Below are 16,214 nucleotides of genomic sequence, written 5' to 3'. Positions count from 1 at the left end.
CTGCTTCTCCACCCCTCCCCCTCTCCTTCCTCTCTGTCTCTCTCTTCCCCTCCCACAGCCGAGGCTCCATTGGAGCAAGGATGGCCCGGGCAGTGCGGATGGCTCTGTGGTCTCTGCCCCAGGCGCTAGAATGGCTCTGGTCGCAACAGAGCGATGCCCCAGAGGGGCAAAGCATCGCCCCCTGGTGGGCATGCCGGGTGGATCCCGGTCGGGCGCATGCGGGAGTCTGTCTGACTGCCTCCCTGTTTCCAGCTTCGGAAAAATGAAAAATAATAATAATAATAAAATTTAAAAAAAAATTAAAACATATTGATAAACTGGACCTCAAAAATAAAAACATTTGCTCCATGAAGAACTTGGTCAAGAGAACAAAAAGACAAGCTAAGGACAGAAGAAGACGTTTACAGATCACGTCAGGCACAGAACAGGGATCGTATATATGATATAAGGGCACAAGTTTAAGACATAAAAAAATCTTTACGCACAATAGTAAGAAAACAGCTTAATAAAAATGGACAGAAGACATGAACAGACACTTGGGCAGAGAAGGTATGCAGATGGCAGATAACTGTCTGAAAAGATGTTCAACCCCAGTAAGTCATCAGAAAATGAAAAAAAACCAAAAAAACCCACTAAGACACTCTACCACAGTCATTGCGGAGATGACCTGTCCTGAGAAATACGTTGTCAGGCGAGTCTGTCGTGACACCAAGTCACTCAGACACACCTGGCTGGCATGCCTACTGCACACCTGGGCCCTCGGGTACGCACCTGGGCTGTAAGTCTGTGCAGGCCTGTCACTGTACCGAATACCGCCATAGGCAACTGTAACACCAAGGGTTTGAGCATATAAACATAGAATAGACACAGCCTCCATCAACAAGACGATTGGTGTGGGTGATAAAGATGGAACGCCTGCCTAGGACACTCACCATGGGTGGAGCCCCCAGGGCTAGATGCTGCCCTGGGCAGCGGGGGTGAGGCTGAGTGATGTGCTGATGGAATACCTCGCAGACTAGTAAGCACCACAGGCCAGCGTCGTGGCCAACTCGTGCACCACATGCCTTGCTACAATGTCACGGGGTGATAGGTATCTTCCGGCTCCATTATAACAATACGGAACCATCGTTGCCTACGTGCTCTGTCGTTGACCCAAACTCTCACCGGGCCGAGTGTCCGTATATCTATAAGAAAGGCTAAAAGCTGACCACACGAGGCGCTGATGATATGGAGAGACAAGCACTAGTGTGGTCAGACACAGGATAGTACAGACACTCTGGGAAACAGTCTGGCAGCTTCTTCCAGAGTGACCCACGCTGCCATCCAGCCCCACAACCCCACGGGCTGGACGGTGACCGAAAGGCCATGTCCACACAGAAGTCCACACAGTGGATGTTTGCAGTGGCTTTGTCTGTGATTGCCAAAATCCGGAAATGACCCAAGTGTCCCTTCCACTGGGCAAAGTGTGAACAAACTGCGATCCGTCTATTCAATGGTGTCCTGGCATGCACAACACCAGGGTGACTCTCCAAGGTGCTGTGTCAAAAAGCCACATACTGGGCCCTGGCCGGTTGGCTCAGTGGTAGAGCGTTGGCTTGACGTGAAGAAGTCCCGGGTTCGATTCCCGGCCAGGGCACACAGGAGAAGCGCCCATTTGCTTCTCCACCCCTCCCCCTCTCCTTCCTCTCTGTCTCTCTCTTCCCCTCCCGCAGCCAAGGCTCCATTGGAGCAAGGATGGCCCGGGCGCTCAGGATGGCTCCTTGGCCTCTGCCCCAGGCGCTAGAGTGGCTCTGGTCGCAACAGAGCGACGCCCCGGAGGGACAGAGCATCGCCCCCTGGTGGGCGTGCCGGGTAGATCCCGGTCAGGCACATGCTGGAGTCTGTCTGACTGTCTCTCCCGGTTTCTAGCTTCAGAAAAATACAAAAAAAAAAAAAAAAAAAGCCACATACTGGCCTGACCTGTGGTGGTGTAGTGGATGAAGCATCAACCTGGAATGCTGAGGTCGCCGGTTCAAAACCCTGGGCTTGCCTGGTCAAGGCACATATGGGAGTTGATGCTTCCTGCTCCTCCCCCTGTTCTCTCTCTATCTCTCCCTCTCTCTCCCCCCCCCTCTCTCTAATAAAAATGAATAAATAAAATCTAAAAAAGTAAATAAATAAATTTTTTTTTTTTAAAAGCCACCTACTGCAGGGCCCCAGGTACAGCCTGCTCAGGAGCGTGCAGAACCGTAGTGGGGGGACGCATCGGTGGTTGTGGAGGAATTAGGGTTAAACCACTGGACCCCGCAGGGCAGAGGGCACTGAGGAGGGCAAAGGCGGGCGAGGAAGCTCTTCTGTACCTTGACCGTGGTAACAGCTACAGGACTGCACACATCTGTCAACATGCACGGAGTTAGGGGCGGGGGGTCTGGGTGGAAAGGGTGAAGGAATTAAGCAAAAAAAGAAAACCCTCATAGACACAGACAGGTTTGGTGATGGGGGAGGCAGAGGGGGCAAAGGGGGAGAAATGGGGAGGGAGGGAGACTGGAACATGTGACCCACCGTACAGATGATGTGTTATAGAACTGTACGTCTGACACTTGTGTAATTGTATTAACCAATGTCACCCCCGTAAACTCAATAATTTTTTTTTAATTCATAAAGTTACACGCCAAAGACAGAAAAGGTGGCTGCGTTTCGATTCGACGGTGAGTCTAAAGGTGCGCAGTGAGTCCCCTGTGCCGACATGGCGGCCCCGGTGGCTTCCCGGTGGGCAGAGGGAAGGAAGCCACCTTCGCACAGATTCGGTGTGTGACTCCCTCAAAGGAGAGCCACATCCACACGCACATGCGTAAGACTTCCAAAAAATCCCAGCGAGTAAGCACAGAGGTGGGCTCAGAGGAGGGCAGGCAGGGGCGAGGGTGGTTCACGCCCTCTTCTCTTCAGGAGTCCCTGAACTGTTCCCATGTGACACGTCACTCTTTCCAGTTAAAAAACAACAATAACAAGAAGCAAGACTTAATGTTCTGTTTGTTTTTCTACTTAGACCACACAGACACTGCCCACCGCCCACCCACGACCCCATCACTGCCACCTGGGCGTCCCCGGCAAGTCCCCTTGGACCCCGGAGGCCCGAGCATGCTCTACAATAGTGGTGGGACCAACAGACAGACAGGTGGACGGAGGGCATGCTTCCACTCGAGTTTCTCTCCAGACCCCCGGGAGTTTGACACATCAGTCCCCCCAATTTATGCCTGTCTGCCACCCACTGGCCAACCCTGAGCTCTAGAACAGTGCCACCAGGCTCCTCGTATAAAGCCTCGTACAGATCACACGGCCTTCAGGAGTGGTCATCCGAGGGGTGTGGGATTCACTTCCATAAAAGGCCCTCAAAAGGCTGGCCTGGGTTCTCCCTTTTTAGGTGTGTCCACTGCTCTTTCCAAAAGTGAGAACAATGTAATCTGTTAGTTTTATTAAAGACCAAAGAGCTGGCCCAGATCATCGGATTATGTGACCAACAGACAAAGGGGAAACCCACCGCGGAACCAATATTCGGGAGAAGGCGCCATGCCAGCAGGAAGGGACAGAAACAATGGTCACAGAAGCCACTGTCGGTGAGAATTTGGGAAGGCCGTGCGAGTCACCCACACCAGGAAACAGTGAGCTCATCGCTCTTTTGGGGGGAGCTGGTGAGATGGTTCGAGAGCCGTATCAAATGTGCGGACACCTTCTGCCAGGCTCCCCCCACCCCGAGACATACGCCGGGAGCCTCTTTTTCTCTTCCCAACCATCCCCTTCACACAAAGGTGTCTTCGAAAGAGAAAAACACCCAGAAGCCATCAAATGCAAAGCAACAGAAGGAAGGGGCAAACTATGACATTTACATGAGATAGAGTGTTTTATGGCCACAAGACGTCATAAAAATGCTACCAAGAGGATGCAGAGCAACCTGAACGCACTTAATGCCACTGAAATGGACACTTAAAAATGGTCAAAATGGGCCCTGGCCGGTTGGCTCAGTGGTAGAGCGTCAGCGTGGTGTGCAGAAGTCCTGGGTTCGATTCCCGGCTGGGGCACACAGGAGAAGCGCCCATCTGCTTCTCCACCCCTCTCCCCTCCTTCCTCTCTGTCTCTCTCTTCCCCTCCCGCAGCCAAGGCTCCATTGGAGCAAAGTTGGCCCGGGCGCTGGGGATGGCTCTATGGCGTCTGCCTCAGGCACTAGAATGGCTCTGGTTGCAACAGAGCGACGCCCCGGATGGGCAGAGCATCGCCCCCTGGTGGGCGTGCCGGGTGGATCCCGGTCGGGCACATGCGGGAGTCTGTCTGACTGCCTCCCCATTTCCAACTTCAGAAAAATACAAAAAGAAAAAAAAATGGTCAAAATGGTGAATTTTGTGTCGTGTATATTTTACCACAATAAAAATGGCACTAAGAAGAAAAATTTTTTAAAGTGCACACATGCTAAAACGATCCACATCTGTGTGTGTGTGTGTGTGTGTGCGCGTGCACACACACACGTTGCAAAGCATGGGAAGTCCTCAGGAAAACATAGGGTTGGACACAGGAGAGGGTGACAGGTGCATTTTTATGGCGTGATCGTTTCCTATGGCGTTTAAAATTCACTGTTAAAAGGATGACGGCCTGCTCATGACATGACCTCCCAACGACCGTGTCCCATGAGGCTCCAGGGCTGTGTCCACAGAGGACACGGGCCATTTCACCCCCTTAAGTTTCCACCTCAGCAGAGCTGGCCCCCCGAGATGACGCACACACACTCACCGAGGCCTGAGCAGCAGGAGCCGTGCCCGGCCAGCCGGGGGGGCAGCACCCCTCTAGCTGGGCCATCCCGTTGGTCTGTGCCAGGCAGCTACACACCCCAGCTTCAGGCCTCCACACGCCTTCCTGCCCGTGACATGCTTCCGGCCTGCCCCCCCACCCCCCGTGGCCCTGGCTCCCGGCTCCCAGCGAGAGGAAAGAGCATTTCCTGGCCCTTATCACGACACCGCAGCCTCCTGGCAAGGGCAGGACTCAAGACTTCGTGTCCGAAGGGTCGCAGATCATTGAGGACCCACTGCAAACCACCAATTTTCTCCCCAGGAAGATGCACCCACCAATAAAAGCATGCATTCGATTCCAGCGAATTCACAAAACCAGCCCGAAGCCAGTGCCTATCAGCTCTTACAGGAAAAAGAAATAAAAATAGCCTGTGGCTTTGCCCTCGACACAGGATAACGTCAGACATTGTCTCTGCGCTCGGATGTGACAGCTCTTGTCACCTGTGGCAGAGGCGTTTTTATCAGCGGTGGCCACGGCCAGTGTAGGCCTCCTGCACCCCCTGCCCACACTGGGGAAGCAGCTGTTTGGGTTGAACTGTGTCCCCCAAAACAGACCTGTGGAAGCCTCAGCCCCAGCACCTCAGCACATGACTGTATTTGGAGATAAGGTCTTTACAGACGTGATCAAGGTAACATGAGGTCATCAGGGGCCCATCCAGTGTGACTGTGTCCTTACAGAAGGGACATGTGAGGAAAGCAGAGACGGGTGATGCACCCACAAGCCCGGGAACACCCAGGATTCCCGCACACCGCCAGCCGCCAGGGGACCAGCCAAGAGCAGGCCCTCCTGAGCCCACCGGAATAACAGCCGTGACGCTGTGAGCTCCGCCTCCAGCCTCCAGAACTGAGGACATGGCTGTGGTTTAAACCCCCAGTTTGTGGGACTTGTTACAGCTGCCCCAGCAAACTGATGTGGTTGCCATGGTGACCATGACTTAGAAAATAAGGACCCACACAATTTCCTTATTGTGGAACAGTAGGACACGCTCAGCTTAGAACCCAGGAACGAGGGCCTTCCTCATCACTGGCCTGTGCACAGGTCGCCCGACCTCTTCGGGGCCTCGGTTCTGACCTGTCCAAGGAGGTGACAAGCCACCTGCCAGAGCAAGTAGGATCAATTAGCCTCCCCAGCCTCTGCCTTCGCCCCAGCCTCTTCCCTGACCTCCACACTCACAGCCTCCCTGATGACTCACACCCACATCTTCAAAGCTCAGCTCTTAATTCTTCCGTCCAACCTTGCCTTCTCTCACTGTCCCCTCCCTGGCACATGGCACCCCCATTCACTCAAGGGCCCAGACCAAACCCCAGGAGTTGTGCCCCAGGCCTCTCTCCTCACCACATGCCCAGCCCACCAGCAAGACCTGGAGCATCCCCACAAGAACAAGGAGCCCGCCTGACCCTGTACATCTCTGCCCTCTACCTCCACACACCCCGGAGATGGCAACGGCAACCCACCCACCACATGGAACCACCAAAATGCCTCAGCCACGGAAATGACCCACAGGTGCAAAGTGCACCCTGGTGAGCACCTCAGCTCAGGTCTGGCCTCAGCATCCTGCCACGTCAGGTCCATGCCCTGCATGGCCAGTAAGCCCCATCCTGCGAGACTAGTCCCTGACTGCGGTTCACAGGTGAACCGGCCAAGTTAAGTAGCTCCCGACCTAACCAAGCTCTGTTTTGAGGGGGTTAAGGATGTCATCTGGCTGATTCTCCCTGCAGGAATTGGTGACCCTGCTCCCCCCATCCTTTGTCCCGGTGCTTGGGGACTGAAACCCCTCCCAAAGTGACCTCCTTAAGTGGACTAAAGCCACATGACCATTTTCATCTAACTATAGGAAAACAGACTTTTTAATTAAAACAGTCACAGCGGGCGTGGAAGCCAGGGCACCGTGTGGGCAAAAATGTCCGCAGCACCAACTGGGCCCCTCAGACCAGGAGTCTCTATAGGAACCCCAGGATTTCACATCTGAAAAGCCACACACAGCAAGCAAAACCACGTACAGAAAAAAAAAAACGTACCTACAGATGTTAGTGTGGTGTACTTTTTTATCTAAAAAGAATTAGAAACAATCCAATTATCTGATCACGAGGGAAAGATTCAGAGAAGTCCAGTGTATCTTCTCAACACCACATTGCGCAATCACTTAGAGCGAGGTCTGTGAAGCCTCGTAAAAAACATAAAACACGAAACATCAACAGCCCCTATAACATGATGACCAACCACCGTGTTTCAAAAACAATGCATGAGGGAGGCCGGTGTAGAGGACGGCCAACGAATTTTATTTCTCCTTTCTACATCTGACCTTTTCCAACTTTCTTTAAAGAGCATGCATTTCTCTAAAAAAAAATTCCTTCATTTCTTCTTTCCTTCCTTCCTTTTTTTAAAAAGGTTGCTTTAAAGGGAAGAAATAAACTCCTTCGTCTGGGTCCAGGCTCCGGGTCCACAGGAGAACCCTGTCAAAAGGATCACAGTGCTGGGTGGGGCTCAGGGCTGGGAGGTGTTTAAAACAGAACTGAGCCTGAACTGGGTTCCATTCCGACCCCACAATACCGGGACGGGGACAGCTAAGTGGCGACTAAAGGGCCAAGAGGAGGAACCTTGGGTGGCACCCAGAGAGTCAGGGTGGCGAGCTGAGTGCAGAAGGGAGACGCTGTCAGGGGAAGCAGAACCACGTGATGAATTTGTGTCCCAGGGGCCCCTGTCCCCTCCCGTGATGGACCCAGCAGGGGTCTCTCTCCTCAGGCATGTGTCTGAGAGGCATTCCCTGCCCTTGTGTCAGGTGCGTCCTAGGAACGCAGATTAACATGGAGCCCAGACAGACTCAGACGCCCCCCACACACACACACACATTCACTCAGGGCCATTTTTTTCTTTCCTAAATGCCAACACCCTCCGCACCTGACCTGGTCCCTACCTCTGTCCCTTGAGGTGAACCTGTCAGTGAGCCCCATAAGCGATCACCACAGCCAGCTGCTCCTAACATGTGAGACACCTTCCCCTGAACGACCCAGGAGAAGAAGGGGGCTCTGCGGTAGGGACACTCTAGGATCAGCCCACCGGGCTTCCCACCGGAGAAAGTCACAGGACGACATTCTCGTGGGCAGTCAGCAGTCTCCTGAGAACGGCAGGGTGGGGAGAGGGGCGACCGGAGCTCTGCCTGGGCACCTGCAGAGGGAAGAGCAGGTGACCGCTCCACTGACCTTCTCCAGCTTTTCGAAGTGCTCACGGAGGAACTTCATGGGGCGCTCAGGCTTGGAGATGCACAGGTGAACGATGCAGTCCTTGAGCACCTGCTGCACCCCGTGCTTCTGCACATACAGCTCACAGCCTCGCAGACTCTCGTCCTCCTCCAGGGCGTGGGGCGGCGGCGGTGTGGCCATGGTGCCTGTGTCCGGCCTCCTGCCAAGGGAAGCACACCGCAGGCCTCAGCACAGGACCTCACCTCACCTCTCAGCGGATCCCATCCAAGGGGGCCCACCCATGGAGTGCAGGGCTGAGGCGACCCCTGAGTGTCTGGCCACAGCGAGGTGGTCCCACCTGTGTTCATCCCTCCCCCTTAAATTGTTTCTAACTGATTGAATTTTTTAGAGAGAGATGAACGAAGGGAGAAGGGAAAAGAGAGAAACATTGATTCATTGTTCCACTTATTTATGCAATTGTTGGTGGTTGATTCTTGTATGTGCCCTGATCTGGGATGGAATCCACTGTAACCAACTGAGCTGCCGGCCAGGGCCCATCCCTCCCCATTTTTAATGACAACTGTGTGAAAGGTAAGTAAGGGTCTGTCAGCGGCCTGGGAGACGGAGGAGTCCTGTCAGAGGGCTGGGGGAGGGGGCTGCTTATCAAAAAACGAAAGAGAAAAGGAAAACAACTGAAACCCCGCTGGGGGTCTCTGGGAGGATGGAGCCCGTAGAACAATGGCCCTGCGTTCTCAGCCCTGCGCTTTGGACTTGGTCACAATGACCAGCCAGGAGCCCGGGCGGCAGGGGCTGCATCCAGGCGTAAGGACCAACGCTCGCGCTCCCTCCCCAGGCCCGCACCCCGTCCCAAGCCCCCCCCCACCGCGACCCCTCCCGGATCCTCCAATCCCCCGCCCCCTCTCCAGGCCTCCGCAGGCCCAGCTTCCCGGGCCTCTGCGACCCGATCACGGTGGCACCGCGGGCCCAGGTCCAGCCACGGGGGTGGGGGCTCCCCAAAGACCCACATTTCCCAGGGTCTCCTGGCCAGCCGAGGCCCAGCTCCAGACAAGCCGGGGTTCTGGCGCAGACCCCACCCCAGACCCGCGTACCTGGATGCGCGGCGCCGGAGGCTGGAGGCGGCTGCGCGGGGACGCGGGGACGCGGGGACGCGGGGACGCAGGGACGCGGGGAGGGCTAGCGGGTCCCGCACTGCAGCGGCACCGCCTTCCGCCCGCCCCCGCGCAGCGCCGCCTCCCCCCCACTCCCAGCACCGGACTCCCGCCACCACCCCCACCTCCTCCCCACTCCCACCCTGGTCTGTTTTCCACGCTTGGGTTCCCCCCCTTATCTCCCCAAGAACCAACCTCTCCCTCCTCTCCCTCCTCCCCCAGGTGTTGCCCACCCTTAGCCTACCCGTGCTCCCTCTCCCATTCACTCCCCCATTCCTGCTCGCCACCTTCTCTTTGTCCCCATCCCCCCACTTTTCCCCCTTGGCATTCAGGGGGCACACTGCATGGAGCCCACACAGGCTTCGTGTTGGACAGACGGGCCCCCAGACCTATGCGCAGCCGGGCCAGGACCACCACCCCGTTCTCTCCTCCACACGCCTCCTCATCGCCCTCCAGTGCGGACCCTGTGAGTGCCACCTGGCTGGTTGCAGCCCAGGGGCCCCGGATGTGACGGCCAGGGCAGGTACTGCTCACACCGTGTCTCACATCTGCCTGTCTACACGGCAGGTGCTGCCCAAGTCCAGGGGGCTGCGGTCAGCTGGGTGCACCCAGCCCACCAGAGACTTGGGCCGTCAGTCTCTCTCAGCTGTGGCTTGCACTGAGCCCCTGTCTTCACATCCCCTAGGTGGCAACTCCTGCCACTTTTCTGACCTTCAGATTCTTCAGGCCACTCAGGTACCTATTTCAGTGGTTCCCCCTGAGAACTGCCCCCCAGCTCACCCCAGTAGCCCTCAGGGCAGGGCCCAGGTGCCCCTACCTGCCAACAAGCCTCCCATTTCTCTTGTGGCCCCTCCATGGCTTAAATGTAAGGGCAGCTGCTTCCACCACGTCCTGCTTACTTTCTGCTTCATCCTGAGGATCAAACCAATACCCAGAGGTGGGCAGAGACAGGGCATTCCCGGGGGACGGAGCCAGGGTCAGTATCAAACCATGCCTGAAGCTCACTCACCCTGGGCCTGGACTTTCCAATTGTGTTAACCAGCAAATACCTTTATTGTTTACACAGTTGGGTTTTTTTGCTTTTTGCAACTGAGAAACATCCATGTGGACACACCCCTGATGTACATAGTCCCCTCACCTATAAAATGGTCCCCAATAAAGGGGGCGGGTCGTGTTTGGTGGGCACAGGGTCAGTCAGGAAGCTGATTGGACAAGCGGTGGCCGGTGCCCTTCCACGCAGGTGGTAGGAACTATCCCTCATGGGGTTGGATGGGACACCATGTGGACCACAAGGCTGGCATACACCGCTAGGTCAAGGTTGGCACCCTGCTGGACAGTGACGAATCCTGGTTTTTATATGCAGCCCTCCTATTGAAACATGCAGTCAGTAATGGTGTTATCCATTCTAGAGTCCTGTAAATTGTGGTTGTCTAAGAGTGCCCCTGCACCCATAGGGAAGGGCTCACCCTCTGTGTTCCACCGTATTACCTTCCCCAGCAGAATGTATTCACATCCCCCTCTCCCTCGTCTGGACGTTCATACTTCAGTCCTAGAACCTAAGTGACCAAGCCTTGCAAATATCCAACTTCAAAGCCACATCCGTCTCCCAACTCCAGTCACCCGCCAAGACGGAACATGAATGCAGTTGCTGCAGAGACGCCCCCTGTGCACCCCCACCTTCCGGAGAGGTTGGGTGCCTCTGGGGGCCTCTGGGGCTCCCCGTACTCTCATCACATGTTGCTGCAGAGAAGCCCCCTGTGCACCCCCACCTTCCGGAGAGGTTGGGCGCCTCTGGGGGCCCCTGGGGCTCCCCGTACTCTCATCACATGTTGCTGCAGAGACGCCCCCTGTGCACCCCCACCTTCCGGAGAGGTTGGGCGCCTCTGGGGGCCCCTGGGGCTCCCCGTACTCTCATCACATGTTGCCGCAGAGACGCCCCCTGTGCACCCCCCCCTTCCGGAGAGGTTGGGCACTTCTGGGGGCCCCTGGAGCTCCCCGTACTCTCACCACATGTTGCTGCAGAGACGCCCCCTGTGCACCCCCACCTTCCGGAGAGGTTGGGCACTTATGGGGGCCCCTGGGGCTCCCCGTACTCTCATCATATGTTGCTGCAGAGACGCCCCCTGTGCACCCCCACCTTCCGGAGAGGTTGGGCGCCTCTGGGGGCCCCTGGGGCTCCCCGTACTCTCACCACATGTTGCTGCAGAGGCTGTTGGTTTATTTCTATCTCAAAGGCATGGGTGGTGTTTTCCTTGTTCTTTATTACTCTGCAGGGCAAGGGTAAAAATACATATATGTATTTCTGGGACGCAGACAGGAAGACCCTGCGTGTGTGCACCTAGACCGTGGAGGGGCGGAGGGGCATGTGACCTGCGACGGGCCTGGGGTGGACCTTGGATGAAGCACAGGAACCCATGGCTCGCTTCTGTACCGTGGCCTCACCTGAGGCCAGAGGGACAACAACCTGGTGGACACTTTACTGGGCGGAGGCCATTGAGTCTTCAGTCAAGGTGACATTACTCTCAACCGCAACCTACAGGTGAGGAAGGGAGGGGACAGGCTGAGAATGGGTCGTGAGCACGAACACGGATCATTGTTACTCTTATAGCCCAGCCGGCTCGGGGGTGACCTGAGCAACAGTAGGGCACAGAGGGACCCAGGGAGGTCGCTGAGGATGAAGAGAGAGGGTAGGGTGGGGACAGGGGAGGTCTCTGAGTGTGTGGCGGCTGGCAGGGCCCCTGAGGAGATGTCATCCGTGAGAAGTCCCCTCAGGATTTTGTGAGGACAGTGTTCTCTACAGTTCAGCTTCAGAGTTGTTCACTGCGGGTCTGGGATGCAAAATGCCATGTATTTTGCCACAAATGTCAGTCTGATTTACGCATTAGCCTGGGGAGGGTTGGAGGAGTGTCTAGTCCCCACCCCATGCCACTCACCAAGAAAATCGGGGCGCCCACATGTACTCGGGAGCAGGGGCTCCAGCCCAGCTGTGGGGGACGGCCAGCCTTCACAGGACCCAGGTGAGCCACACCTGGACCCCTGACCCCTGACCCACAGACCCAGCGAGAGGACCAGAGTGCATTGTTTTTTGTTTTTGTTTTACAGAGACAGACAGAGAGTCAGAGAGAGGGACAGATAGGGACAGACAGACAGGAATGGAGAAAGATGAGAAGCATCAATCATCAGTTTTTTGTTGTGACACCTTAGTTGTTCATTGACTGCTTTCTCATATGTGCCTTGACCGTGGGCCTTCAGCAGACCGAGTAACCCCCTGCTCACGCCAGCGACCCTGGGGCCAAGCTGGTGAGCCCATGCTCAAGCTGGCGACCTCGGGGTCTCGAACCTGGGTCCTCCGCATCCCAGTCCGACGCTCTATCCACTGTGCCACCGCCTAGTCAGGCCAGGTTGTATTGTTTTAAGTCACTACACGTATGGTAATTGACTAGGCAGCAACTGATAATAATTCACGGGGAATCAAGGAACGGAGGTCCAGCTCTATGTCAGGGCTGGTGCAAGACAAGAAGACAGCTGCAGGGGTCTCGCAGACAGAATGTTCACGTCCCCTCGAATTCCCATGTGAAGTCCTAACCCCCAGCGTGGTGTTGGCAGGTGGGCCTTTGCAGTGAGTAGGTCCTGGGGTGAGGCCCTCGTAAGAGAGATCGGTGTCCTTACAGAGGAGACCCATGGAGCTCCCTTGTCCCTTCTGTCCCGTGAGGACACAGGGAGGGGCTCCATCCACGAACCAGGAAGGGGCATCACCAGACACCGGGTCTGCCGGCACCTTGATCTCGGACTTCCAGCTCCCAGTCTGTGGGGCATGAGCGTCCATTGTTCCTAAGCGGCCTGAGCAGACTAAGAAAGAAGCATGCTGATTAGGACAACGCCATATATGGAAACATAAAAATGAATTAATTAAAATATTATGAAGGAACAGGGGATCAGAACAAAGAGTCCAAAAGTAAACCCTAATATTTACTAGAATTTTGTCTACTATGTACTGCAGGCTTGGACACCTTTTAAATCTTTTACCATATGTCATCTATTCAAAAATCAGTAATTACTTGACAATTTTGTCATCTTCCTAGAAAAGACAAGGAATTCAAAATACTTATTCTCACTCCCCAAAGCACAGTAAAACCACAAAAAGATAACTTTATTTTTAAAATTTACTGATTGATTTTAGAGAGAGAGAGAAACATCAGTTTGCTGTCCCACGGATTCATGCGTTCGTTGGTTGCTCCTTGTATGTGCCCTGACCCGGATGGAACTCGCAACGTTGGCATGTCAGGGTGATGCCCCAACTAAGCTAGTTGCCCAGGGCCAGGACTTTTGTTTTTTGTTCTTTTTAAAGCTTTTTACTTATTGATTTTAAAAGAGAGAGAGGAGAGAGGCAGAGAGAGAGAGAGAGAGAAACATCGATTTATTGTCCCACTTATTCATGCTGTCATTGGTCGATTCTTGTATGTGCCCTGACCAGGGATCGGACCCAGGGGGTCCATATGCCGTGCCAGCGCTCTGTCACCGAGGAAACTGGTCAGGGCCAGGACTTTATTTATTTATTTACTTATTTATTTATATTTTTCCGAAGCTGGAAACCGGGAGGCAGTCAGACTCCCGCATGCGCCCAACCAGGATCCACCCGGCACGCCCACCAGGGGGCGATGCTCTGCCCATCTGGGGCTTCGCTCTGTTGCAAACAGAGCCACTCTAGCACCTGAGGCAGAGACCGTAGAGCCATCCCCAGTGCCCGGGCCATCTTTGCTCCAATGGAGCCTCGGCTGCGGGAGGGGAAGAGAGACAGAGAGGAAGGAGACAGGGAGGGGTGGAGAAGCAGATGAGCGGTTCTCCTGTGTGCCCTGGCCGGGAATCAAACCTGGGACTCCTGCACGCCAGGCCGACGCTCTACCACTGAGCCAACCGGCCAGGGCCAGGACTTTTTTTTTTTTTGTATTTTTCTCAAGCTGGAAACGGGGAGAGGCAGTCAGACAGACTCCCGCATGCGCCCGACCGGGATCCACCCGGCACGCCCACCAGGGGCGACGCTCTGCCCACCAGGGGCGATGCTCTGCCCCTCCAGGGCATCACTCTGCCGCGACCAGAGCCACTCTAGCACCTGGGACAGAGGCCAAGGAGCCATCCCCAGCACCCGGGCCATCTTTGCTCCAATGGAGCCTCGGCTGCGGGAGGGGAAGAGAGAGACAGAGAGGAAGGAGGAGGTGGGGGTGGAGAAGCAAATGGGCGCTTCTCCTGTGTGTCCTGGCCGGGAATCGAACCCGGGTCCCCCGCACGCCAGGCCGACGCTCTACCGCTGAGCCAACCGGCCAGGGCCCCAGGACTTTATTTTTAAAGGCACCGACTCTTGAGTACTGGGAGACCCAGAGAAGGAGACTATAACCAAATTGTGGAACCTGGAAGACCACGAGTTGCCGTGGATTTATTGAAAGCAAGAAGGCTGAGCTGCAAGCCGGCAGAGGCCACGTCCAGTCCCCACCCCAGAACCCTCCAGGTACCTGAAAGGGGGAGCAAACAGGGGAGCAGCTTCATGCCTCGGTGTGAGCGTCCCCCTCATCCCAGGAGTACTGGTGACCTACAGAGAGTAAGCCAGTCTCCAAACGGGGACGCGGCAGGGATGGGAGCAGAGCCACACGGGACACGAGTTGACAAGTGAACACACCAGATGCTGGCCCGAGCCCTTTGTCCCACTTGGGGCCGTCTCCACCCTCCCCCGCCCCGGCCACAGCAGTCCTCTCTGGACAGCCTGCAGCCAGCTGGCTCACCCGGCAAAACTCATAGTCTAATGTCCTTCCCACGTCAGAGCCTCTCACACCTGTTTCCCTAGCAGGCCTGTGACAATGCTGGAGGGAGGGATGCCACACGCCTTCTCAGAGGACAAACAGCAGCACCACGTGGCCTGTCTTTCTTATTCTTGGAACACCCACAGGAGCACGTGGAAAGGAGCTACAGCTCCCAGCCACAGCCAGCATGGATGACTGGGCACCGGAGTGACCGGCATCAAGATGTGTCCAGCCCCAGCCTTCAGCCAGGCCCATCCATCATCCAGCCTGGTGAAGGTCATGACCCACAGAACTCAGTTTAGTAGATGCCACTGAGCTGGGCCAGTGGTTCCAGTTAGCTCGCAGAGACCTGCCTCAACCACACATGTGCTCCCTGCAGAGCTGGCCAGCTTCTGCATCTTGTCTCTGTGAAAAGCATCACTGTCGGTCCAGTTATCCAAGCCAGAAACCGAGTCCTCCTCAACACCACCCCCCCTACAGCCCCGAAACCTTGCCCAGCTTGGCCAGCATTATCTACAGTCACTGTGAACCTGCCACACCCCCCTCCCCTACCCGCTGCCCTTCCACCCAAACCGGGGGATGCTGCAGCCTCCTGACTTATCACCCTTCTTCTGCTCAGAGCTCCTCACCATCCCTTTGGCACACACCTTTTCAAAAGGCAAGTCCAGGGACATCCTCAGGCCAGCCCAGGGTCTCGTGACTGCTCCACACCCCCCTCCACAGGGCCATGATCCTGCCCCCCAGAACCTCATTCCTCAGGTCCCACCTCCAGGGTCTCCCTGAGTAGGGCCTTGCCCATCAGGGTCACTCAGGTCACAATACATCTATTTGTACTGTCACTTGATTAGCTATCTCCCCTCCTGGCCACCAGCTCCAGAAGAAGGGATGGTGTCTGCTCTGATTTGCGGCTGTATCCCAGAGCTGCACACTATGTCCAGAAACTTCACACCTCCCACAGATACTTGCCGGGTGAAATAATGAGTCAAGCGAGTGTTATCTGCTCAGATGAGTTTATTGCACTTGTTTAAATGGCTCGCTTTCTACTACACGGAACCTGGACACTGCACAATGGACCTGGAATGGGAAGTCGCCTGCCTGTCCTTACCTCTCGCTCGCTCAGAGAAGGGAGCTCTCGGCCCCTGATAAACCCTCGGACAGATCCACCGGCTACTGGCTCAAACGCCGAGATTTCCAAGTGCTACACTAATTATTATTAAGATGTAAAACCAGTGTCAGCTCAGTTATTATGAGTGTCCAGT

At 55.5% G+C, this 16,214-nt stretch overlaps 1 protein-coding gene across 2 annotated transcripts in view; it reads right to left on the bottom strand.

Annotated features, from left to right (window-relative positions):
* PRKAR1B (protein kinase cAMP-dependent type I regulatory subunit beta) overlaps nt 1–9,194 on the bottom strand; it is a 71,800-nt gene extending 62,606 nt beyond the window's left edge. Inside the window, exons 1-2 of one of the 2 annotated variants that reach the window (XM_066343022.1) lie at nt 9,104–9,194; nt 8,016–8,214 (exon numbers count right to left, since the gene is read on the bottom strand). In XM_066343022.1, coding sequence (XP_066199119.1) covers nt 8,016–8,195 — 180 coding nt within the window. In that variant the 5' untranslated portion in view covers nt 8,196–8,214; nt 9,104–9,194. Of the gene's footprint in view, nt 1–8,015; nt 8,215–9,019; nt 9,041–9,103 lie in introns of those variants that run through there. The other variant, XM_066343021.1, reaches the window with a different exon arrangement.
* Between the last annotated feature and the right edge of the window lie 7,020 nt (nt 9,195–16,214).

This window comes from Saccopteryx leptura, chromosome 6, assembly GCF_036850995.1.
Source record: "Saccopteryx leptura isolate mSacLep1 chromosome 6, mSacLep1_pri_phased_curated, whole genome shotgun sequence".
In the NCBI taxonomy this organism is placed as follows: domain Eukaryota; kingdom Metazoa; phylum Chordata; class Mammalia; order Chiroptera; family Emballonuridae; genus Saccopteryx; species Saccopteryx leptura.
This window is presented reverse-complemented; position numbering and strand designations above follow the sequence as displayed.